Raw genomic sequence first — 27,528 nt, forward strand, 5'->3', positions numbered from 1 at the left:
TGTTTCTTGAATGAGGGAGGGGAAAATGCAGGACATTTTTTCCACACTCACTCAAGGCATGTTAAAAAAAATGCAGCCCAATGTACACCAAATTACTGGAGAATTAGCTCTACAATTCTACTTCTCCTTTAGCCCATCTAATCAAGAGTTGACTCTGCCTCTAAAATCTAGGCATGGAAGTAAAGCTTCATCTTCCCTCTAAGGTTGCCTTCCCAAAGGGTGTGACAGCTATCTGAGACAGGCCTTTAACCACATACCTGAGTCATCCTTATTATTGTGACTTCAGTTTTAGGGTGCCCTTTGCTTGGTGAGTCTTCAATGTTTACTTCTTAGAAGGTAGTAAATGAGCCTGAGAAGATGAGGTAGATGGAAGAGAAGCCTCCGGCTGGGCTGCCACAGATTTGTGAGAGGCAGCTCTATTTCCAGCAGGTGGAGCTTCATACGCTGGAGGTGGGGCTTCATTTCCAGCTGGTGGGGCTCCATACCCTGCAGGCAGGGCTTCATATGTCACTGGTGGGGTTCCATATCCCGCAGGTGGGGCTCCATATCCCCCAAGCGGGGCTCCATATCCCGCAGGTGATGCTCCATATCCTGGTGGTGGGGGTCTGTAGACCACAACTGGGTATGCTGAGAAGGAAAAATATCAGTTAGTCATTTGTTAGAGTAGACAAGGAATAAGTAAGAAGGAGATAGAAGATAAAAAATAATACTGGGGCTTCCCTGGTGGCGCACTGGTTAAGAATCCACCTGCGGGCTTCCCTGGTGGCGCAGTGGTTGAGAGTCCACCTGCCGATGCAGGGGACATGGGTTCGTGCCCCAGTACGGGAAGATCCCACGTGCCGCAGAGCGGCTGGGCCCATGAGCCATGGCCTCTGAGCCTGCGCGTCCGGAGCCTGTGCTCCGTGGTGGGAGAGGCCACAACAGTGAGAGGCCCGCGTACTGAAAAAAAAGAATCCGCCTGCCAATGCAGGGGACACAGGTTCAAGCCCTGGTCCGGGAAGATCCCACATGCCGCGGAGCAACTAAGCCCGTGCGCCACAACTACTGAGCCTGTGCTCTAGAGCCTGTGAGCCACAACTACTGAGCCCACATGCCACAACTACTGAAGCCCATGCACCTAGGGCCTGTGCCCTGCAACAAGAGAAGCCACCGCAATGAGAAGCCCCTGCACTGCACGAAGAGTAGTCCCTGCTCATTGCAACTAGAGAAAAGCCCTTGCGTGGCAATGAAGACTCAATGCAGCCAAAATAAATAAATAATTAAAATTAAAAAAAAAATAATAATAATACTGAAGCAAACTGACACAGGAAGAGAATTCAGGCAGGCAGAACAATGCAGAAGCCATATTCTTCAGCCATCACCAGCTGAAGGCTTTATCATTTCTTGTTGTGGAAGAATTCAAATCAACATGAAAACAACCCTATAGTTATATCTCTACATTACTTATAGTTGTACCCAGATACATACTTAATAAAGTTTGTTTTGATGATAAAAAAGTAATAAATGCTCAATGAGGAATATGTATTTGGGAAATAGAGAAGAGATAAAATTTTAGAAGTCATCTATAATTCCATAATCAAATACAAAAACTTAATATTTTGGTGCACTTATTGGTAGGATCTCTGTTAATCTTTTTTATACGATCATGATTATAACAACCATACAATTTTTTAAAAATCTGGCTCTTTTTACTTGACATTATGAGAAAGTTCTTTATATTATTAATGTATTTCATAAATTAAAAGCTGGACTATATTTTATTATGCTGATAAGTGCTACTTATGATAAGTGCTCCCTGGTTGTTGGAGAGCATGTTGCCTCCAAATTTCCAATTAATATTATAATAAACATGAGTTTTATTTATTTCCTTGGCTACATTCCCTAAGTGATTTGACTGTGTCAGTGTGAATGGACTGTCAAGTTACTTTTCCATAATCCATATTTATGTTTAAGCTATGTAGAAAACACATTAAAAGAACTGTCTTAAAGATGCTCAAAGAACTAAAGGAAAATGTGGAGAAAGTCAAGAAAATTGTATATGAACAAAATAGAAGTATCAATAAAGAGATAGAAAACCTAACAAGAAAAGAAACAAACAAAAAATTCTGGAGCTGAAAAGTACAATAACTGAAATGAAAAATTCACTAGAGAATTTACATTCAGATTTGAATAGGCAAAAGAAAGAATCGGTAAACCTGACTACAGGACAATAAAAATTGTTGATACTGAGGAACAGAAAGAAAAAGACTGAAGAAAAGTGATCAGAGCCCAAGGGACCAGTGGGACACTACCAAGCAGACCAACATACACATTGTGGAAGTTCCAGAAAAAGAAGAGAGAGAGAAAGATGTAGAGAAAATATTTGAAGAAATAATGGCTGAAGACTTCCCAAATCTGATGAAAGACATGAATATAAACATCAAAGAAGCTCAATAAACTCCAAGTAAGATGAACTCAAAGAGATCCACACTGAGACACACTATAGTCAAACTTTCAAAAGCCAAAGATAAAGAGAGAATCTTGACAGCAGCAAGAGAGAAGTGAATAATCACATACAAGAGATCCTCAATAAGAAAGTCAGCAGATTTCTCACCAGAAACATTGGAGGCTAGAAATAAACTGTCCAACAAGAATCCTATATCTGGCCAAACTCCTGTGAGAGTGAGAAAGAAATTAAGATGTTTCCAGATAAACAAAAGCTGAGGGAGTTCATTACTACTAGACTTGCCCTGCAAGAAATGCTTAAGGGAGTCCTACAAGGTGAAATGAAAGGACACTAGAGAGTAATCTGAAACCATATGAAGAAATAAAGATTTCAATAAAGGTAAATCATTGAGCAATTATAAAAGCTAATATTATTATAACAATGGTTTGTAATTCCATTTTTGTTTTCTACATAACTAAAGAGACTAATGCATTTAAAAGAATTATTAGGTTATGTTTTGGGGGGCACAATGTATAAAGATGAATTTTGTGACATCAACTGAAAGAGGTGAAGACAGAGGGGCTGTAAAGGTACAGAGTATTTGTATGTTACTGAAGTTAAGACAGTAAAAATTCAAATTAGTGTTATAACTTTAGGATGCTAGATGTAACCCCCATGGTAGCCACACACACACACACACACACACACACACACACACAAACACAGAACAGCTATGAAATATAAACAAAAGGAAATGAGAGTAGTGGGAGTCAAGATGGCCATGTGGGAAGACATGGAGTTAGTGTCCCCCCACAACTAGGGCACCTGCCAGCCTCTGGTGGGGGATTCTGATGCCCAAGGAGACAGGAGGAACCCCAAAGTGAACCAGTTGGTCATAGGGGGACTGAGGGGGGAGGAGAAGTGGAGGCCAGACAGGATCAGCGCCCCTGAGGCTGGGGAGATCAGGAGAAGCAGGTGGGAGGGACTCTCTGGGAAGAGCAGGAGAGGAGTGGAGGGTGATTGCCTGGCCCACTCAGGCCGGGGAGCCTGCTGAGCTCCCAGACCGGTACCCACCCCATCCAGGCCGCGTGGGTCCTGGGGGCATAGAAGGGAGGTCAGAGAGATCAGGAGTCAAAATCAACTAAACACAAAAGAAGACAGTAGTGCAGGAAATGAGGGTCAAAAAAGCTATAACGCATATAGAAACCAAATAGTGAAATGACAGAAGTAAGGCCCCCATCATCAGTATTACTTTAAATGTAAGTGGATTAAATTCCCCAATCAAAAGACAGAGATTGGTAGAATGAATAAAAACTCATGATTCAACTGCATGCTGTGTGTATGAGACTTATTCTAGATACAAAGACATAAATAAATCAAAAGTAAAAGGTTGGAAAAAGATATTCCACGTAAATAGTAACCAAAAGAGAGCAAAAGTGGCTATACTAATATCTGACTAAATAGACTTTACATCAAAAAGATTATGAGATAAAGAAGGAAATTACATATTAATAAAATGTTCAGTACAGCAAAAGGATATAACAATTATAAACATTTACACACCTAATGACAGACCATCACATATATGAAGCAAAAACTGACAGAATTGAAGGAAGAAATAGACAGTACTACAATAATAGTTGTAGACTTCAATATCCTTCACTCACAATGATGGCTAGAACAACCAGACAGAAGATAAATAAGGAAATAGAGGACATAAAAAATACAACAAACCAACTGGATCTAACAGACAAATATATGACACTCTACCCAACAACAATAGAATACACATTCCTCTCAAGTATACATGGTACATTTTTCAGAATAGAACATATATTAGGCAACAAAGTAAGTCTGGATAGATTTTAAAAGATAGATGTCATACAAAGTAGCTTCTCTGACCACAAAGGGATGAATTTACAAATCAACAACAGAAGTAAAACTGGAAAAATTACAAATTTGTGGAAATTAAACACTGCACTCTTAAACCACAAATGGATCAAAGAAGAACTCACAAGGGAGGTTATAAAATACTTAGAGATGAATGAAAATGAAAACACAACATACCGGGACTTCCCTGGTGGTCCAGTGGCTAAGACTCGGTGCTCCCAATGCAGGGGACCCGGGTTTGATCCCTGGTCAGGGAATTAGATCCCACATGCCACAACTAAGAGTTTGCATGCCACAACTAAAAGATCCCACATGCCACAACCAAGACCCGCTGAAGCCAAATAAATAAATAAATTTTTTGAGCTTTTTTTTGTTTTTAATTATTATTATTTTTTTTTTATTTTTATTTTTTGCAGTACGTGGGCCTCTCACTGTTGTGGCCTCTCCTGTTGCGGAGCACAGGCTCCGGACACGCAGGCCCAGCGGCCATGGCTCACAGGCCCAGCTGCTCCGTGGCATGTGGGATCTTCCCAGACCGGGGCACAAACCTGCATCCCCTGCATTGGCAGGCGGACTCTCAACCACTGCACCACCAGGGAAGCCCCTAATTTATTTTTTTATACAGCACGTTCTTATTAGTTATCTATTTTATACATATTTGTGTATATATGTCAATCCCAATCTCCCAATTCATCCCACCACCACCCCACATAATAAATAAATATTTAAAACAAACAAACAAAAAACACCATATACCAAAGCTCAAAGAATGCAGCAAAAGCAACGCTAAGGGGGAAATTTACAGCTAAAAACACAGTAAAAAACAAAAAAGATCCTAAGTCAACAACCTAACTTAAAAACTTAAAGAACTAAGAAAAGAAGAACAAACTAAATCCAAAGCTAGCAGAAGGAAGGAAATAATAACAATTAGAACATAGATAAATGAAAAAGAGAATAGAAAAACAATAGAGAAAATCAGTGCAGCCAAAAGCTGGTTCTTTGAAAAGATCAACAAAATTGAGAAACCTTTGGCTAGACTGACCAAGAAAAAAAGGGAAGATTCAAATTATTAAAATTAGAAATGGAAGTGGGTACATTACTACTGATTCTACAGAGATAAGAAGGATTATAATACGCTACTATGAACAACTGTATGTTAGCAAATTGGATAGCCTAGAAGAAATGGATAAATTCCTAGAAGCCTAAAACCGATAACACTAAATCATGAAGGAATAGAAAATCTGTATAGACCTAGTAAGGAGACTGAATCAATAATTTAAAAAATCTTCCAACAAAGAAAACACCTGGACCTGATTGTTTCACTGCTGAATTCTACTAAACACATAAAGAACTAATACCAATCCTTCTCAAACTTTTCCAAAAAATTGAAGATGAGGGAACACTTCCTAACTCATTTTATTACCTATTGTGAATAATGCTTCTATGAACATGGTGTACAAATGTCTCTTAGACCCTGCTTTCTATTCTTTTGGTATATACCCAGAAGTGGAATTGCTGGGTCATTAAAAATGTTTTTAGGAACCTCCATACTATTTTTCACAGTGGCTGTCCCATTTTATATTCCCACCAACAGTACATAAGCATTCCAATTTTTCCACATACTTGCCAACATTTGTTGTTTACTGTTTTTTTTTTTTTGATAGCAGCCATCCTAATGGGCAAGAAATGAAAACTTATGTTCTCACAAAAACCTGTACCAAAACCTGCAACCAACCCAGATATACTTGAGCTGCTGAATGGTTAAACAAACTGTTGTACATCTATACCATGAACTATTACTCAGCAAAAAGAAGGAACAAATTATTGATACATGCAACAACCTGGGTGAATCTTGAGGAATAATGCTGAGTGAAAAAAGTCTATCCCAAAAGCTTACATACTACATGATTCCATTTATATAACAATCTTGAAATGTCAAAATTATAGAAATGGAGAACAGATTAGTGGTTGCCATGCGTTAAAGAGGAGGGGGAGGAAGGGAAGTAGGTGTAGCTATAAAAAGACAAACAGAAGTGATCCTTGTGGTAATGTAAATGTTCTGCATTTTTATTGTATCCATGTCAATACCCTGGTTGTGATATTATACTATAGTTCTGCAAAATGTTACCAGTGGGAGAAACTAGGTAAAAGGTATAAAGAATATCTCAGTATTATTTCCAAAAACGTATGGGAATCTACAATTATCTCAAAATAAAAAGTTTAATTAAAAAACCATAATTATAGCAATAAACAATCCAAAAAGGAAATTAAGAAAACAATTACATTTACGAGAGCATCCAAAAGAATAAAATACCTAGGAATAAATGTAACCAAGGAGGTAAAAGACTTGTGTTTTGGGACTTCTCTGGTGGTGCATTGAGAAGACTCCACGCTCCCAATGCAGGAAGCCCAGCTTCGATCCCTGGTCAGGGAACTAGATCCCACATGTGTACCGCAACTAAGAGTTCGCATGCCACAACTAAGGATCCTGCATGCTGCAACTAACACCCAGCGCAACCAAATAAATAAACAAATATTTTTTAAAAAAGACTTGTGCATTGAAAACTACAAAACATTACTGAGATAAATTAAAGAAGACCTACATAAATAAAAAGAGTTCCTATGTTCATGGGTTAGAAGACAATATTAAATTAAGATAGCAATTCCCCCAAAACTGATCTACAAATTAAATGCAATCCCTATCAAAATTCTAATGGTCTTTTTGCAGAAATGTAAAAGTTGATTCTCAAATTCATATGGAGCTATAAGGGACCATGGATGGCCAAAACAATATTGAAAAAGAAATACAAAATAGGAGGACTCACACTTCCCTATTTTGAAACTTACTACAAAGTTACAGTAATCAAAACAATCTGGTACTGGCATAGGATAGACTCATATACCAATGGGAATAGAACTGAGAGTCCAGAAATAAACCTAAACATCTATTACCAATTGATTTTCAACAAGGGTGCCAAGACCACCCAGTGGGGAAAGAATAGTGTCTTCAACAAATGATTCCTGGACAACTGGATAAGCACATGCAAAAGAACAGAGCTGGACCCTAACCTTACTCCATATACAAAAATTAACTCATAGAGACTTCCCTGGTGGTCCAGTGGTTAAGACTCCATGCTCCCAATGCAGGGGGCCCGGGTTCGATCCCTGGTCAGGGAATTAGATCCTGCATGCCGCAACTAAAAGATCTTGCATGCCGCAATGAAGATCTTGCATGCAGCAACAAAGATCCCATGTGCCACAACTAAGACCTGGTGCAGCCAAATAAATAAATATTCTTTAAAATTAAAAAAAAATAACTCGTAATGAATCAATAACTGAAATATAAGAGCCAAAATTATAAAACTCTTAGATAAAACATAGGGGTAGATCTTCATGACATTGGACTTGGCAATGGATTCTTAATTTGATACCAAAAGCACAACTAACAAGAGAAAAAAATAGATAAATTCATCAAAAATTAAAACTTTTGTGCATCAAAGGATATTCTCAAGAACGTAAAAGATGACCTACAGAATGGGCAACATATTTGCAAGTCCCATATCTGATAAGGATATCCAGAATATATAAAGAACTCTTACAACTCAAACAATGAAAAGACAAACTACCCAAGTTAAAAATGGGCAAGGACTGGAATAGATATATCTCCAAAGAAGATATGCAAATGGCCAAGAAGCACATGAAAAGATGTTCAACATCATTTATCATCAAGGAAATGCAAATTAAAATTATAATGAGATATCTCCTCACAATCACTAGGATGGCTTTAATATAAACAACAAGCAAAAAAAAGTTAAGTAACAAGCATTGGAAAGGATGTGGAGAAATAGGAACTTGTACATTGCTGGTGAGAATACAAAATAGTGCAGTTGCTGTGGAAAATAGTTTGGTGGTTCCTCAAATAAGTTAAACATTAAATTACCATATGACCCAATAATTCCAAATGTAGGTATATACCCAAGAGAAATGAAAACTTATGTCCACCTGGAAACCTATATACAAATGTTTGTAGGAGCTATTATTCATAATAACCAAAAGGTGGAAACAAGCCAAATGTTCATCAGTGGATGAATGGATAACAAACTATGATACATGCAATGGAATATTAGTCAGTCACAAAAAATGAATAAAGTACTGATAATGCTACAACTTGGATGAACCTTGAAAATATTATGCTAAGTGAGATAAGCCAAACACAAAGGTCACATGTTGCTTGACTCCTTTTATGTGATATACACAGAATACGCAAAGCAGATTAGAGGAAACCAAGAGATGTGGGGAGCGGACAATGGGGAATGATTACTTAGTGGGTATGGAGTATTCTTATGGAGTGATGAAAAAGTTTTGTTTCGTTTTTTTGGCCTCGCCACGCAGCATGCGGGATCTTAGTTCCCCGACCAGGGATCAAACCTGCGTCCCCTGCAGTGGAAGCGTGGTCTTAACCACTGGACTGCCAGGGAAGTCCTGAAAAACTTTTGAAACTAGAGAGAGCTGGCGGTTGCACAACATTGTGAATACGCTAAATACCACTGAATTGTACATTTTAAAATGGTTAATTGTACGTTATGTGAATTTCAACTCAAAAATGTTTTTATAAAACTTTAGCAACACTTACTTTTAGATCTTGAATATTAGATTTTAGTAACCCTTAAAAACTAAGGTAACTATTAAGACTATAGATAACTATCCTTCAGCTGTATACAAAACTAAATAAGCCGATGGACATGTACGTCATGCTCCAAGGAGAACCCAAGAGACAGCCTGCATTTGGGGGTCTGTTGGTAACCTGTTAGGAGACTTTTTGTGGTCCACCAACAGACTGTGGACCGTAGTTGAGAATCACTGATCTATGTCTCCTGGGAACATGACTCAGCAGCTATGGACAGGCACGACTGTTAAAGGAAAGTGTACAGGGCATAAAGCCGAGGACTGGAGTCCTCGGTGAGGTTGAAGGGCATGGCACAAGCATGATGGCTATGCTTGTGTGAAAGGGGAAGGGGGAAGTTGGCAAGAGCACATGTTTCTGCTCAGGCTGTAAGCAGGAAGTGGCTGTTCCCACTGATGGGAGTTGCCCAGGTATGCTCCATATTTGTACATTATAGTTAAAAGTAAACCTGAAATGGAAGCCTGTCATTTACTGACTTGCCACTGAGTTTTAGTCTGGAAATGAAGTCATGGACTCAACCATTTTCCAGCCCCCCAAACCTCTGCTGCTTCTTCTGCAGCAGAATTGGAGGCAAGGTAGCAGTGAATAGATCTTTGAGCCCCTGGCGTACCTTTCCACCTCCCAGGAAGAACCTCCATGCCATATCTTACCTGGACAAGGCGTCTGTTGGGTGCACATCATGCCCCCTGGTGCAGTAATTATATAGGGTCCTGAAGTGCCGAACCAGTAATTTACACTTCCAAGTGGAATTCCTCTGGCAGCTGAGAAGACAAGTTTGGCAAAATAGGGACTCTTTAATTCTTTTAAGTCAGATGTACAGCAGCTAGCAACCAAATAATTAACAGAGTATTAACCATCACCTTACATGTGTGTCCAACAATGTCCCCAGGATACAAGATTAAAAATATACATTGCCCTTGTCCTCAACTGTATGCTTCTTGAAGGCAGTGATTGTGTATATTTGCCTGTGCTTATTGAAGGCCTAGCATAACACCCACCATGATAGGTATTCAGAAAAAATTTCCAAGTGAGAATTCTATCAAGTTGGCAAGTCCATTAAAGGCCAATGTAATGGCAGTACTAAAGAAAGCACTTCTGTTTGTCTCCCTCTGCCTCTCTCTTAAAAGGTCACTTTTGATGGTATTTGAGGTCCACTTGAATAATCCAGAGTAATCCCCGCATCTCAAGATCCTTAATTATATCTGAGAAGGCTTTTTTTTTTTTTTTTTTTTTTTTACAAACAAGGTAACATTCACAGATTCTGAGGATTAGGACACAGATTATATCTTTGGGAGCCATTATCAGCCTGCCACACTAATTTCTGGCCTGTGGCATATGACCAGAAGTAATGTACACTGCTTCCAGGCCTGACCCATGAAAACTTCCCAGGTGAGATCTTTACTCTCTTCCCCTCTCTGCTCGCTACCCAAAGAGGTCTTGGAAGCCATGTGTTAACGATGGCAGAGATTCTATTACCCTGGGTCCCTGAAGGGCTATGTGGAACAGAGCCCCCTTTCACCCCTGCAGATTGGCCTTTATATAAGCAGTAATATCCATTATCTTAAGCCATTGATAATTTGGGGTTTATCTGTTTCAATAGCTAGCATTATCTTAACTAATTCACTCTGAATCTACAGTTGTCATCCTTCCCTGTTACCCTCCCTTTCAATATTCTATTAGTATCCCCTTTCAGAATAAGTCATTATTTTATTCACATACATGTTTGCTTATTTCTTATATGACTCTCACTAGACTGTAAGTTTAACAAAAGCAGGGACTATGTACTTATGTCTCGTTCACTGTTGTGTTCCCAATTGTCGCTCCTAGTGTTTGGCACACAATAGGTACTCAATACATGTTTGCTAAAAACTTAAATCAAAGAGCCCTGACAAAGCAACTCTGCTGAGGCGAAAGGAATCTTTCCTGGTCATATAATCAGCTCATGATGCATGATGGGTGTTTAATTCCAAAGGCCTCAAGGAAGCCCATTCACAAGACCTGACTCTTGCCAGGGGAGTAGGCATAGGCTTCCACACCTAAACCATGACATAATCAGACCCAGAGCAGTTTCAGACATTGGGCCAAGTTCATATAAGTTGCCTAAATCCTTTCCAAGTGGCTGTGCAATGGCTGAGACACTGACCTACCTTTGCAGGCCAAGAAGCAGAACTTAATGAGAGCACGAAGAGAATCCCCTGAAGTTGCCTGACCCTTATCTCATAATCCTAAAAATAAGCCCCCTCAGTACTGTGAGGCCAAAAATAAGAGTGAATTCAAGACCCAGAATGCAATTGTCCCGAGTTCCCCAGACATCTGTAGCAAAGGGGAACTGGATTTCCAAGTGTCCCCTGACCCGGATTCTTCATAGCTACACTCCCTCTGTCTGTAGGACACTCTGTTATCCAATGTCAGGCTTCCAGATGCTGTCTGCCCTCTGGACCATGAAGAGCTGCCAGTTGGGTACAGCTTGTGAACTCCTTGGCCTTTATATATTTGCACTGTATTTTTAACAGTAACTGCAACAAATTTTCTTACTCCTCAATTTTCTCTAACATCGTTCTTCATCACCCCTCTTCTCCAGCAGTTCACTGAAATCTCTTGATAATTCTGCCAAAAACCTCAAATTTCCTCATGCAATGCACATTTTTCAGTCTTCATTTTACCAAACATCTCTCCAGCAGCTGACAGATGACTACCCAGTAATGCTTGAACCTTTCTCCTCCCTTGACTTCCAGGATAATGAACTCACTTGATTCTTCTCTCACCTCTCAGTCAGCCCCTTCTCAATCTCCATTGAAGGTCACCCCTCCCTACCTATCCTTTAAATGTTGAGGACCCTTGGCATACCATCCTTAATTCACTGAATGAGCCCATCATTCACATGGCTTCAGAGATGACCGATGTGCTGAGGATTTCCAAATCAGTGTCTTGATACAGTGCATCTTTGGAGCTCCAAGCTGCATGTCTACTGCCTCTAGCAGCTTGTGTACCTCACACTTAATATGGTGCAGGGGTTAAGAGTGTAGGCTCAAAAGGACACAACATCTTTTATACAGTATTCCTGCCAAAATACATGACCTGAATATAATCATGAGGAAACAGACAAACACAAATTAAGGGATATTCTACGAAACAATAAGGCTGTATTCTTTTTAAAATGTCAGGGTCATGAAAGACAAAAAGAAAGGCTGAGCGCAGACTAAAGGAGACCAAAGAAATAGGACAACTGAATTCAATATGTGATCTGGGATTAGATCCTGGATTGGAAGAAAAAAATGCTATTAGAATTAGGAATAGTAATGGTCAATCATTTGAATTTGAATAATCAATAGTATTGTTTCAATGTTAAATTTTCTGATTTGATAAGCACACTGAGATTAGATGAGAGAATGCCCTTGTTCTTAGGAGATACACACTGAAATATTTAGAAATGAAGGAAATGATCTTTGTGACTTACTCCCAAATAGTTCAAACAAAAGCAGGAAAAAAAAAGAATAACATAAAGCAAACGTGGGGACTTCTCTGCTGGCGCAGTGGTTAAGAATCCGCCTGCCAACGCAGGGGACATGGGTTCGAGCCCTGGTCTGGGAAGATCCCACATGCCGCGGAGCAACTAAGCCCACGCGCCACAACTACTGAGCCCGCACACCTAGAGCCCGTGTTCTGCAACAAGAGAAGCCACCGCAATGAGAAGCCCGTGCACCACAATGAAGTGTAGCCCCCACTCACCGCAACTAGAGAAAGCCTGCGTGCAGCACTGAAGACCCAACACAGCCAAAAATAAATAAACAAATAAATTTATTATTTTTAAAAAAGCAAATGTAGGAAAATGTTAATAATGGGTTAATCTAGATGAAGGTCCATGTGAGTTCACTGTAATATTCTTAAAACTTTCTATAGATCTTATTTTTTTTCAAAATGAAAAGTTTAAAGAGAGAGAGTATGTTTAAGGTTCAAATTCCAGCTCCACCACTTGCTAACTGTATAGCCTTGAGAAATTATATAACCATCACTGACTCAGTTTCCCTAGCTATACATTGGGGATAATGATAGAACCTACATCATAAGTTTTTGTGAGGATTAAATAAATTAACACATGTAAAGGCCTTGGAACACTGCCCAGTATATGATAAGCATTCAATAAGTGTTAGCTAGTATTAATTACTATGTCTAAAGTTGAACTCAATTCCTCTCCAATTTAGACTATCGCTTATATTCATTTTTTTTTTTTTTCGGCCATGTGGCTAGCAGGATCTTAGCTCCCTGACTAGGGATGGAACCCGGGCCAATCCCCAACCACTGAAAGCATCGAGTCCTAACCACTGGACTGCCAGGGAATTCCCTAGACTATCTCTTATACACTTGACTATGGTCTATAGCATCATGATCCAGTCAGTCTTCTAAGGTAGAAAATTCACTACATTCGTCTGTGTGTCCCCAGAACTTTGCCCATGCCTCTATTACAGCACATGCCATAAGACAGGATAATGTATCTGCATATGTCTATCTCTACTGGACTGTGTTTGTCTCAACTAGACTGGAGTTGGGAGTGGAGAAGGCAAGGGAGAAAGGGGAAGAGCATTCCAGACAGAGCAAATAGCATGAAGGCTCAGAGGTGGGAGGGCAAGGCACAAAGAAACCCAGTTGGATTGGAGTACAAAAGGTGAGAGAATGAGGGATATATAGTGAGGCTAGATTGAATTAAAATATAACATAAAAAGATTATTTGTATCCTCTGGTACATCCATTAGATCAGTGCTGCAGGGCTTGATGGTACCTCTTCCCATGCTTTAGTCCCATGGAAGATGGGAATTAAACCTAAGAGAAGCAAAGGCAAAGTCAGAAAGGAGAGAAGACAAAAAGCCATGCCAGAGGAAGAAGAGCCAAGGCCACGCTACCGAAAACAAGACTACTCAGTGATACATGAGACCGGCACTTAAATGGACAAAAGACTATCAGGTATAATTAGCTGTTCAGGTGTCTGACGGTAAGCTCCCATTAGACTGCAAACTCCTTCAGGACAGGGAGGGACTAAATCTTGTGTTCCTAGCACGTAGTATGTTACTTGGCACATAGTCAGTAGGCTCAGGAAATGCCCGCTGAATACATGTGCAAATATCAACCGCCTGACCACAGAGGCCAGAAGTCTTCACTAGCTAACAGTCTTACTTCAATTACACAGGCCCCCAAACCCCAAAGTGCTTGATAATTTTATAAGCATCGCTCACCAGCAGAGGCAGCTTTCATCAGCAGCTGGGCAAATTCAATGGCACCTCCTTTTCTGAAGGATAATTTAAAAATAGCCTGTCCTTCCCAGCCACCTGGAGGAAGAAACGGCACACACTCACTAAGAGGCTGGCATGCTGTAACAGAAGGACTGCCACAAACAATAAGAGAAGCACTACCCAATGAAGCAGGGGCCACGTCTGAATCTTAAACCTTCTGGAAGCTTTTGAGAAAAAATACACTTCTGAGGGGGGACACTTACCATCCGGAGCTGCCTGAATGGTTCCTTTAATGTAGTTGGGGGCAAAGGTTGGTTGTTGAATGGTGCAATTACTCATCAGACCAAATGGCATCATAAAAGAAAGCATGGGGTCATTGACTAAGTGTGAAGTCACGAAGATCACCTAAGAGAGAAAAGAAACTTTGGAAAAGGAATGCAATTTATCCATGGATTGAGACATATAAGAGCAATTCTGAAGTTAAGGCTGCTTTGGCATTCTGGCCTAATTGAGAAGCATGACTAATTTTCTTCCATCACACTTCAACATGGAAAATCTCAAAGGAGAAATGGTTTAAAATACTTTGAAAGTCAATGTTTAACCTCTCTCCATTTTAAGGAAAAATGTAGAGTTAATCAGATCAAAGTAGAAGTAGAAATTACCCGGTATGAAGTGAGAAACAATGTTCCTCTTTTTGTACCATTAAAGAGATCATATCCCACTGGTTGCTGTAGGAAGGAGAGGTCCACATCCTGACTCTGCTTCAAGACACTGCAGAAAAGACAGGGCAGACAGCACACAATTTAGAATCTATATAAAATTATACAAACAGAGCTCGTAGCATAGTTTCTAGCCTGGAGGGAGATTTTAATAAAAGTTACTTGCTGCTGCTACTGCTACTACTATTTTATTAAAATAGAAAGGAATTTAAATGATCTTATTCTCTGACAATTCACACTTATTCTTCTTCTTTATCATTGGGTTCTTTTTTTAAAAAAAATTAGTTCCCCCACTCTTTTATTAATTAATTTATTATTTTTGGCTGCGTTGGGTCTTAGTTGTGGCACTCGTTATCTTTCATTGTGGCTCACAGGCTCTTCACTGCGGCACGAGGGCTGTCTAGTTGAGGCTCATGGACTTAGTTGCCCCACAGCATGTGGGATCTTAGTTCCCCAACCAGGGATCGAACCCACCTTCACCTTCATTGGAAGGCGGATTCTTTACCGCTGGACCACCAGGGAAGTCCCATTGGGTTCTTCTTTCTTATCAAACCTAATTCTATTCTTAATGTATATTCATTAATTCTTCTACTTCTTGTGCAGTTGGTATAAAGCACTCTGTTAACGGAAATGTTTCTTGGACTCTGGTAAAGAACGTTAGGCACACGCAGAGTGCTCCCGAACGCTCTGACATGTTCCCTCTGTCTGTCATGTTCTCCCTGCACTCCTAACCTGAAAAACTTGGGCTCATCCTATTCTTACTCATAGAATCCTACTGGGTTTTTTCCCTTTCTTAGCAATTTGTATATATAAATTATAAATATATAAGTGGGTGCTACTAAATATTGAAAGAATGAGTGAATGAAAACATGAATATAGGTAATAATGCAAGAAATATATGACATACATCACATAAATGGAACAAAAATATCATGGCAGTTTGGTGGAAGGAGAGATTAGCTCTTGGTTGAAGTAATTAGGAATGACTTTACAGAAAGGTTGACATTTGAGCTGATTCTTTTTTTTTTAGGCCATGCCATGCAGCATGCAGGATCTTAGCTTCCCAACCAGGGATCCCCTGCATTGGGAGTGCAGAGTCTTAACCACTGGACCACCAGGGAAGTCCCATTGAGCCAATTCTTAAGAGATGAATAGTGTTTCAGTAGGCAGAAGTGAGGGTAGGGGAAAATCCTGATGGGGAGCAAACAGCATTAATGGAGGTATGCAGTGGAAAGAAAACTGCGTACTTGGGAGCAGCCTACCTATGTGGATTCATCAAAACAGCATGGAAGTGAGGCCGGGAGGAATAGTGAGATAAAGCTGGAATCATGCTGGGACTAGAGCTTGGAGACATCATTCAATAGGCAAGGCAGAACTGTGACTTACAGCTGTCTCAGCAGGGAAGTCACATGATCAAGGAAGTGGTGGTATGTCAGAGGGATCCATTTAAGAGTTCCTAAAAATGTTGTGATATGAGGTAATAAGAACTGGAACTAGGATGGTGGTGTATGGATAAAAAGGGCTTTTTAAGAGACTATGAAAAAATAGGATGTCAGCAAAAATGGTGGAATAAGGAACTCTAAAGGTCAGCCTAGAACTCCAGAATCTAATCAAAAGTTTATAGAAACTAGGGGAATGTTTAATCAAGAAAAAAATAGTTGAATGTCAATAAGGGAGTTCTGTGCACTTTAACTTACCCTAGTACTATCCTCCACTCCCCAGGTTGGCAACAGCCTTGACAACAACCACCCATATTCTCAGTATAGGTGCCCACTCCTGGGCGGAGGAGAACAGACCTTATTGTGGTTTGACCTGTCCAGTGGCTTCCTGGAGGACTAGCTCTAAGGGCATGTGCCTAACTCAGAACTCTCTTAGGACTTAGGCAGCTACCTAGGGCACATCTGTCAAAAACATTTCAAGGCAAATGTGTTAGAGCTGCTATCTGGGGCAAAGAATGACATTTTGGGCAAACAATAAAAAAACTGAAAAGTGAGGAAGGAAAGACTGGGAAATGAGATACTTTGAGGAATAAAGGCTTTGAAAACCTCTGACATGTTCATGGGAATCTAGAAAGCACCACACATACATTTTCAGGGCTGAGTTCATGCTCAGAAGAAACCTGAGAAGGCCCCAAAACTGTTACCTCTGGTTGACAGTGGCTCTGCTCTGCTCAAGCAGGCAGTGAAAGTTAAGACAGAGTTTTAAACTGCCTAGCTGAGTGATAAAGACAGGCTCCAACTCACACACACACACACACAGGCCATCTGCAAAGGCTGGGATTTTGTTGTTGTTGTTCCAAACATACAAGTAAACTGTCAAATCACTAGCTAGCCTCTAAATTAACATAAAAGAGGCCACACATGTCATTAGCCACACATAACAAAGAATATAGACTTTACAAAATTAGTTCAGGGGGCTTCCCTGGTAACGCAGTGGTTGAGAGTCCGCCTGCCGATGCAGGGGACACGGGTTCGTGCCCCAGTCCGGGAAGATCCCACATGCCGTGGAGCGGCTGGGGCCATGAGCCATGGCCGCTGAGCCTGCGCATCCGGAGCCTGTGCTCCACAACAGGAGAGGCCACAACAGTGAGAGGCCCGCGTACCACAAAAAAAAAAAAAAATTAGTTCAGAAAAATCACTAAACAATAACTACAATATGCAGCAACAACACCCTGTGGAAGAGGGAGAGTCTGATTTCCAGAGTTGCCACATTATAATTTTTAAAAATGTCCAGTTTTCAACAAAAGAAAAACATGAGGCATGCAAAGAAACAAGAAAGTATGGGACTTCCCTAGTGGTGCAGTGGTTAAGAATCTGCCTGCCAATGCAAGGGACGCGGGTTAGAGCCCTGGTCCGGGAAGATCCTACATGCCACAGAGCAACTAAGCCCGTGCGCCACAACTACTGAGCAGGCACTCTAGAGCCCACGAGCCACAACTACTGAAGCCCGTGAGCCACAACTACTGAAGCCCACGTGCCTAGAGCCCATGCTCCGCAACAAGAGAAGCCACTGCAATGAGAAGCCTGCACACTGCAACGAAGAGTAGCCCCTGCTCTCCTCAACTAGAGAAAGCCAGCACGCAGCAATGAAGACCCAAAGCAGCCATAAATAAATAAATAAATTTATTTATTTTAAAAAATTAATTGAAACTGCCCCTTAGGAAGCCAAGAAATTAGATTCACTAGACAAAGACTCTAAATAAACTATTTAAAATATATTCAAAAATTAAAAGAAACAACGACTTAATAACCTAAGGAAAAGGATGAAAACAATGTCTCATCATGTAGAGAATACAAAAATAAAAAGATAGAAATTATAAAAAGGAACCAAACAGAAATTCTGGAGTTGAAGACTATAATAACTGATATAAAAAGTTCAGTAGTGGGGGACTTAATGGCATATTTCAGCAGGCAGAAGAATCAGTGAACTTGAAGATAGGTCAATTGAGATGAATAGTTACTACCTGAGTAACAGAAAGAAAAAAGAATGAAGAAAAAGGAACAGAGTCTAACAGACCTGTGGAACACAATCAAACATATCAACGTATGTATTATGCGACTGGCAGAAGGAGAGGAGAGGAAAAAAGGGGGAATAAAGAATTTTTGAACAAATAATGTCCACAATTTTCCCAAATTTAATGAAATACATGAATCTACACATCCAAGCTCAACAAACTCCAAGTAGGATAAACTCAAAGAGATCCACACTGAGACACATTGCAATCAAACTGCTGAAAGCCAAATACAGAGAATCTTGAAAGCAGCAAGAGAAGAAAATTATCATGCACAAGGAATCCTCAATAAGACAAACAGCTAACTTCTCACCAGAAAATATGGAGGTAATGGGATGAAATATTCAAAGTGCTAAAAGGAAAAAAAAATTGTCAACCAAGAATTCTAAATCTGGCCAAACTATCCTTCAAAAATTAAGGAAAAATTAAAACATTACCAAGTGAACAAAAACTGACAGAGTTTATCACTACTAGATCTGAAATATAAGAAATGTTAAAGGAAGTCCTTCTGCCTGAAATAAAAAGACACTGGACAGTAAATGAAATCAACACAAAGTAATAAAAAACACTGGGAAAGATAATTACATAGGTAAATTAAAAATCAATATTAATGAATTTTGGGTTTGTTCATTTCATTTCATCCTATATGATTTAAAACACAATTGCATAAAACAATAATTATAAATCTATAATGATGAGCACACAATGTATAAAGATGTAATTTGTGACAATCACAATATAAGAGGGCAGAGATATGTAGGAGTAAAGTTTTTGCATATAATTAAAACTAAGTTGGTATTAATTTGAACTAGATTGTTATAAATTAAGATGTTAAACATAATCTGTGGGGCAACCACAAAGAAGATAAGTAAAATACATGCAGCAAAGGAAATGAAGAGAGATAAAGATGGTATACTAAGAAATATCTGTTAAACACAAAAAAGCACTCATGGAGGAATTGAGGAACAAAAATGATATAAGAAATATAGAAAACAAATAGCAAAAGAGCAGAAGTTAAATTCTTCCTTATCAATAATTACATTAAATTAAATGGATTAAAGTCTCCAATTAAAAGGCAGAGAATGGTAGAATATATTTTTTTTAAAACATATTACTGCTATAGACTGTCTACAAAAACTCACTTGAGATCTAAAGACACAAATAGGTTGAAAGTAAAAGGATGGAAAAAGATACTCCATGAAACAGTAACCAAAAGAGAGCTGCAGTGGCTATACTAATATCAGAAAAACATAGACTTATTTATCTCTTGTAAAAATAAAATACAGTGTGTGTGAAAAAAAATTATTACAAGACAAAGAGGAATCTTCTATAATACTAAAAGCGTTAATCATCAAAAAGATACAACAATGATAAGCATGGATACATCTAACAAAATTCAACCAGACCTAACATATAAGGACACTCCCCCCACAAAGGTAGAACACACATTCTTCTCAAGTGCACATGGAACAGTCTCTAGGATAGACCATATGTTGGGCCACAAAACAAGTCTCACGAAATTTATGAAGACTGCAATCATACAAAATATCTTTTATGACTACAATGGAATGAAATTAGAAAACAATAACTGAAGGATATCTGACAAAGTAACAAATATATGGAAATTAAACATCACATTCTTCTTCTTTTTTTTTTTTTTTGCAGTATGCGGGCCTCTCACTGTTGTGGCCTCTCCCGTTGCAGAGCACAGGCTCTGGACGCGCAGGCTCAGCAGTCATAGCTCACAGGCCCAGCCGCTCCGTGGCATGTGGGATCTTCCTGGACCAGGGCACGAACCCGTGTACCCTGCATCGGCAGGCGGACTCTCAACCATGAGCCACCAGGGAAGCCCTAAGCATCATATTCTTAAACAACCAATGGGTCAAAGAAGAAATCATAAGTGAAATTAGAAAATACTTCGATCTAAATGAAAGCAAAAGCATACATACCAAAATTATTTAGATGCAGCAAAAGCAGTGCTTAAGAGTGAAATTTATAGCTTTTAATGCCTACATTTTTTAAAAGAGAGATTTCATATTAATATTCTAACTTTCCACCTTAGGGAACTAGAAAAACAAAAGCAAATGAAACCCAAAGTTAGCAGTAGGGAGGAAATAATAAAGATTACAATGGAGATAAATGAAATAAAGAATAGAAAAATAGAATCAGTGAAACCAAAGTTACTTCATTGTGAAGATCAACAAAATGTACCAATCTTTAGCTAAACTGACCAAGGAAAAAAGAAAATTCAAATTACTAAAACTATGGATGAAAGTGGGGATGTTGGGCTTCCCTGGTAGCGCAGTGGTTAAGAATCCACCTGCCAGGGCTTCCCTGGTGGCGCAGTGGTTGAGAGTCCGCCTGCCGATGCAGGCGACACGGGTTTGTGCCCCAGTCCAGGAGGATCCCGCATGCCGCAGAGTGGCTGGGCCCGTGGGCCATGGCCGCTGGGCCTGCGCATCCGGAGCCTGTGCTCCACAATGGGAGAGGCCACAACAGTGAGAGGCCCGCGTACCGCAAAAAAAAAAAAAAGAAAAGAAAAGAATCCACCTGCCAATGCAGGGGACATGGGTTCAAGCCCTGGTCCAGGAAGATCCCACATGCCGCAGAGCAACTAAGCCTGTGCGCCACAACTACTGAGCCTGCAAGCCACACTACTGAAGCCCACTTGCCTAGAGCCCGTGCTCTTCCACAAGAGAAGCCACTGCAATGAGAAGCCTGCGCACCTCAACAAAGAGCAGCCCCCACTCGCTGCAACTAGAGAAAGCCTGCGTGCAGCAACAAAGACCCAATACAGCCAAATATAAATAAATAAATAAATAACATTTTAAAAAAAGCAAGAAAGTGGGGATGTTATCACAGACCTTACAGAGATTTAAAATAAGATTATAAGAGAATACATGAACAATTGTATGGCAACAAATTAGATAACATAGATAAAATGGGTAAATTCCTAGAAAAAAACTACTGAAATTGACTAAAGGAAGAAAATTGGAATAGACCTATAACAGGTAGAGATTGAATCAGTAGTCAAAAAACTTCCAATAAGAAAAAACAGAAAAATACTCATGTAAAAAATCCTCAAAAATATACTAGTAAACTGAATATAACAACACATTAAGAGGATTATACACCATGACCAACTGGGATTTATCCCTGGAATGCAAAGTTTAAGATACGAAAGTCAATCAATAACATAAAAATAGACTACCTTATGATCCAGCAATCCCACTTCTGGGTATATATCCAAAGGAAATGAAAATAGGATAGCAAACAAGTATCAGTACTCCCATGTTCATTGAAGCATTATTCATAATAGCCAAGATATGGAAACCATGTAAGTGTCCATCAATGAATGAACAGATAAAGAAGATGTGAGATAGATAGATATGTATGGACAGAGAGAGAGAGAGAGAGAGAGAGCCACACAGAGAAAGACAATACTGCATGGAATCACTTATATGTGGAATCTTTAAAAAGTCAAACTCAAAGAAACAGAGAAGTAGGGTGTTGCCAGAGGCAAGGGGCCAGGGTGGGGGGCTGTGGAGAGAATAGGGACAGGTTAGGAAAAGGATCAAACTTAATATAAATTTTTTTAAAAATAGAGATTTTTTTAAGAAAATCAATCAATGTAATATACCACATTGACAAAATGACGGACAAAAAACCACATGATCATCTCAATTGATGCAGAAAAAGCATTTGACAAAATTTTACACTCTTTCATGATAAACACACTCAACAAACTAGGAATCATAGGAAACTACCCCAAAATAATAAAAGCCATTTATGAAAAGCCCACAGCTAACATCATACTCAATGGTGAGAGATGAAAGCATTTCTTCTAAGATCTGGAAAAAGGTAAGGATGCCCACTCTCACCACTTCTATGGTAAAATGATCTTCAACAAGGGTGCCATGACCACTCAATGGGGAAAGAACAGTCTCTTCAACAAATGATGTTGGAAAAACTAGATATCCACATGCAAAAGAATGAAGTTGGACCTTTAACTTACACCATCTTAAAAATTCGACTCAAAATGGATTAAAGAACCAAACATAATCTCTAACACTACAAAATTTCTGGAAGAAAACATAGGTGGAAATTTTCATGACACTGGGCTTGGCAACAATTTCTTGCATATGACACCAAAAGCACAGGCAACAAAAGCAAAAATAGACAAATGGGACTATGTCAAACTTGAAAACTTTTGTGCATCAAAGGACACAATCAACAGAGTGAAATGTCAACCTATAGAATGGGGGAAAATATTTGCAAACCATAAGAGGTTAATATCCAGAATATGTAAAGAACTCCTACAACTCAACAACACCAAAAAAAACCAAACCGATTTAAAAATGGACTAAGGATTTAAATAAACATTTCTCCAAGGATGATATATAAATGGCTTAAAAATATGAAAAGATGTTCAACTTTATTAATCATCAGAGGAATGCAAATCAAAACCATGAATGAGATAGCACCTCACACCTATTAGGATGGCTACTATTGAAAAAAGAAAAGTGTTGCCTAGGATGTCGATAAATTGGAACTCCTGTGCACTCTTGGTGGGCTTGTAAAATGGTGCGACAACTATGGAACAGTATGGAGTCTCCTCAAAAATTAAAAATAGAACTACTCCATAATCCAGCAATCCCACTTCTGGGTATATATCGAAAAGAATTGAAAGCAGGGTCTCAAAGAGATATTTGCACACTCACGTTCATAGCAGCACTATTCATAATAGCCAAGAGGTGGAAGCAACATAAAAGTCTATCAATGAATGAATGGAGAAACGAAATGTGTTATATGAGTAAAACGGAATATTATTCAGCCTTAAAAAGGAAGGAAATCTTGTCACATGTTACAACATGGGTGAATCTTGAGGACATTATGCTAAGTGAAATAACCCAGACAAAGACAAATACTATATGATCTCACCTACATGTGGAATCTAAAAAAAAAATTCAAATTCACAGAAGCAGAGAGTAGAACAGTGGTTATTGGGGGCTGATGGGATGGGGGAAGTGGAGAGATGTTAAGCAAGGTTACAAAATTTACAGTTAAGTAGGATGAATAAGTCTAGAGATTGAATATATAGGCATGAAGACTATATTGTACTTAATAATACTATATTGAACACTGGAAATACGCTAAGAGAGTAAAAAAATGATCATTATGTGAGATGACACGTTAATTAACTTGACTGTAGGAACCATTTCACTATGTATATTACATCAAATCACCATGTTGTATACTTAAATATATACAATTTTTATGTTTTTAGTGGCTAAGATGGTAAATTTTGTTATGTGCTTTTTACCACACAAAAAATGAACAACTTTGGGATTTCCCCGGTGGTGCAGTGGTTAAGAATCTGCCTGCCAATGCAGGGGACACGAGTTCGATCCCTGGTCCAAGAACATCCCACATGCCGTGGAGCAACTAAGCCCATGGGCCACAACTACTGAGCCCACGTGCCACAACTACTGAAGCCTGCACACATAGAGCCCGTGCTCTGCAACAAGAGAAGCCACCGCAATGAGAAGGCTGAACACTGCAACGAAGAGTAGCCCCTGCTCGCCACAACCAGAGAAAGCCCGTGAGCAGAAACAAAGACCCAACACAGCCAAAAATAAATAAATAAATACATAAATAAATATATTTATTAAAAAATTAACAATTTAGCAAAAAAATGGAGAACATTTATGAACCAAGAAAATTTACCAAATACATATAGTCAATAACCATAAGACAAAAATAATTTCACTAGCAATTAAGCTTTAAAAAAAGATATCAGTATTCAGATTCCATGATCAGACTGAGAGAGCTATCAAAGATTAACACAGGGTGTTGGCATTGGGCACTCAAAGTATTAAAAGGAATGTAATTTGATATAATTCTGTAGGGTAATTTTGCAATAAATATATTTCTGTGTATAAATATATTAAATATAAAAGATTTTTAATATTTTGACAAGATCTTTCATATTAAAAAGAGATTTTTAAAATATTTTTTTAAAAGTCTGTGTCCTCTGCTCCCACAATTCCACTTTCAGGAATATATCTGAAAGAAACATTCTGACAGGTGGGCAAAGATAAATCTTTAAAAAGTTCACTGCAGCAATGTTTATAGCAAGGACAAATTAAAATCAGACTATCTGGGACTTCCCTGGTGGCGCACTGGTTAAGAATCCGCCTGCCAATGCAGGGGACACGGGTTCCAGCCCTGGTCTAGAAGATCCCACATGCTGTGGAACAACCAAGCCCATGCACCACAACTACTGAACCTGCATTCTACAGCCTGCGAGCCACAACTACTGAGCTTGCGTGCCACAACTACTGAAGCCCGCATGCCTAGAGCCCATGCTCCACAATAAGAGAAACCACCGCAATGAGAAGCCTGCGCACTGCAACGAAGAGTAGCCCCCACTCGCCGCAACTAGAGAAAGCCTGTGCGCAGCAACGAAGACCCAATGCAGACAAAAAAAAAAAAGAAAGAATATACCCTCCTTTTTTAAAAAAAAAAAAATCAGACTATCCCAGATATGGGCTGGAGCAAATATGTATGCATACTGGAGTACAAGACATTGAAAATAATGATGTAGGTACCGACACTGGAAAGCATCCCCAATACATTGGTAAAGGAGAAAAACAAGTTACAAAGCAGTCTGACAGGGGAAGGTGTGTATATTTCCACAGGGGAAAGTACAGAAGGATACATACCAAAATGTAAAAAGCACTGGATGTAGGAATTTGGGGTAATTTAAAATTTTTCCCAAGTTTTCTACATGGTTTTACCTGCACACATTTTTGAATATGGATTTAAAAAAAAACAAAACTCAATGTCTTCCCTTTTTACCAGTAGACTCTGGCCCGCACATTTATGACTTTTCAGCTGGGATCAGAAAAAAATCTCCACACAACACAGCCAAGCTGTGATGAATTTCTCAACTGTGTATTGTGAATAGTCCAGAGAAGTCAAAATATAACCAATCTTCTCCCTCTCAAGCTATTTCTTTAAAGTGTTTTTTATCCAGGAAGCCAGAGCACCTACAGAGACTTCTTTGCTGAGAAGAAAGAAGAGAAGCAGTCCTTTTCCTTTTAGAGGGGCAGCCAGAGTAGAGAAGTGAATGCATAGTGCCTAAGTTCAGAGCTCTCCCACATGCACTGGCCATGTGATTTTAAGCAAATTACTTCTCTTTCAGTTTTCCCACCTGTGAAACGAGGAAACTAGTACTGATCCTTATTGCAGATAGAGCAGTTATAACTATAAAGCCCTTGCACAGTGCTCGGCTACGGTTAACCATTCAAGAGCACACAAGGGACCCCACAAAGGTAATCAAAGGACCATAAAATCAGTATATGTTACAATTTTTTAAAACCATGCGTCATTCCCTGCCTCCAGCACACAAACAGAAAAGCAGACAGACAGACTCGTAGCCTGAATGAGAAGACACCCGAACACCAGATTAGAAGTTGCTTCAAGGCACAGAGCCACAGGCACACAGGTCAGCGTTCTCTAGGCCAGTGTGCACGCGGTCAGAATGGTGGGCAATCATCTCCTACTACAAAACTGAACAAACAGCAGCGGTCCTTCAGGGGCAAGGGAGAACCTACCGCCTTGACGGCGCGTATAAATCTGTCAAGAAAATATTCTGGGGAAGGAAGCATAGAAAAAAGATCTGGACATCAGCGTGTGGTACTGACTTAAATGGTCTTCCTGACAGATGCATTCAAAGCGACCTAGGTGTGCTCTGCCTCACCTGAGCACAGCCCTGGGCTTCAGAGTCTCACTGCTAGGCGAGCGCAAAGGAAAACGAGGGCAAACCGGAGCAGAGAGGAGCACCTTTAAGAAGTGCCGGGGGCTGGAGCAGGCCTCTGGAAAAATGGGGGCGGGGGATGAAGGAGGGGAGCGGGGCAGAGTCGAGGTGTTAGGTGGGGAGGTGAAAATGGGCGGCTCCGGGCTGAGCCTGACAGAGGCGAGAGAAGAGGGGCGAGCGGTGGTCACCGCTAGCACCACACAGAGCGATCGGTGCGAACCCCAAGGCCGCCATGGGAGGCAAGAGAGCGTCATTCTTCCTAGACGCGTCTTCTTCCGGTCCTGATCTTTAGAAAAAAGTAAGACTAGTCATCTCCTTGGTTGGGGCGAAGATGAGAGAGGGCTTTTCGAAGTTCTGAGAGTGAGGAGAGGCCCCTGACAGTTCGGGATCCTTCCAGAAAGATTCCAAAGACACTCATGCCTCTTCTACCTCCCAGAAGCCTGGCACCTTGTTCCCGTCACTCTACAAAGGTAGCGCACTAACAGCAGCCGCAAGCGACCCGGAGGGTCGGTGCGACTCCCCACTCTCACCACTGCACTTCCACCTTTCTTCTGAGGCAGCACGCGCCCTTCACACGTGCAACGGCCCCCGCTGCCGCCTTCCCATTCCGAACACCCGTGAGGCAGCAAGCGCCCTAGCGTCGGGGCGGAGCCACGCCCGCTGCGCACGCGGAAAAGGCGGGAAAGTCTGATGCGCTGAGAGTTTGCGAGCCGCCAGTTCCCCGTGCATCTGCTGCCTCCTCTGACAGCTCCGCAGGCTTCCTTTCACGCACCTTTCGCCGAAGGGGATGAGGGCCCAGCGACGGTTCTCGGTGTGGCTCCGGTTCACTGCCATCCTGCCCTAGGGCCGCTCCTGCCGCCCCTCAGATGGGAAGGGGCGGGGCCTGCGCCAAGCTGTTGGGTGGGGCTCTGAAGGGGAGGGCGGAGATTATGGCGTAAGGGACTGAGGCGGCTGGTCACGTGAGGGGCCTTGGTCAGAGGACCAGACGGAGTCAAGGTCGAGACAGCCCTGATGGGGAAGGGGGAGGGTCCAGGGAGTTGACTCCACCTCCGGAGCGCAGAGGAGTGAGTGATGAGTGGCCTCCTCGACGGTGATTCGCCGTCTTGGCCCCTATGTGGCTGCCCCGCTGCCCACGGGTATGAACTTGAATTGGTCCTGTTGGGAATCAAAATTAAAAGTGGAATTTTCCTACGCCCTCCCTGGCCTGAGTCAGGAAGCTGTTGCCCTTTGGAGAAAGGGTCCAGAACGATTC

At 40.5% G+C, this 27,528-nt stretch overlaps 1 protein-coding gene across 1 annotated transcript; it reads right to left on the reverse strand.

Moving 5' to 3' along the window:
* Positions 1-212: 212 nt before the first annotated feature.
* WBP2NL (WBP2 N-terminal like) lies at positions 213-14,996 on the reverse strand. The gene is made up of 5 exons (XM_079936558.1): positions 14,887-14,996; positions 14,488-14,629; positions 14,228-14,320; positions 9,650-9,760; positions 213-627 (listed from the first exon to the last, which is right to left on the reverse strand). Exons 2-5 carry the CDS (start codon positions 14,591-14,593, stop codon positions 323-325), a joined length of 615 nt encoding a protein of 204 aa, XP_079792684.1. The 5' UTR covers positions 14,594-14,629; positions 14,887-14,996; the 3' UTR covers positions 213-322.
* Between the last annotated feature and the right edge of the window lie 12,532 nt (positions 14,997-27,528).

This window comes from Stenella coeruleoalba, assembly GCF_951394435.1.
Source record: "Stenella coeruleoalba genome assembly, chromosome: 11".
Lineage (NCBI taxonomy): Eukaryota > Metazoa > Chordata > Mammalia > Artiodactyla > Delphinidae > Stenella > Stenella coeruleoalba.

What these genes read in the sequence shown, in the direction of transcription:
- WBP2NL (XM_079936558.1), bottom strand. Translation starts at nt 14,593, where the DNA reads ATGCTTTCTTTTATGATGCCATTTGGTCTGATGAGTAATTGCACCATT. An exon ending in GATGAAAGCTGCCTCTGCTG is followed by an intron (nt 9,761 to 14,227) that starts GTGAGCGATGCT and finishes TTGTCTTCTCAG; the next exon opens with CTGCCAGAGGAATTCCACTT. An exon ending in CCAACAGACGCCTTGTCCAG is followed by an intron (nt 628 to 9,649) that starts GTAAGATATGGC and finishes TTTCCTTCTCAG; the next exon opens with CATACCCAGTTGTGGTCTAC.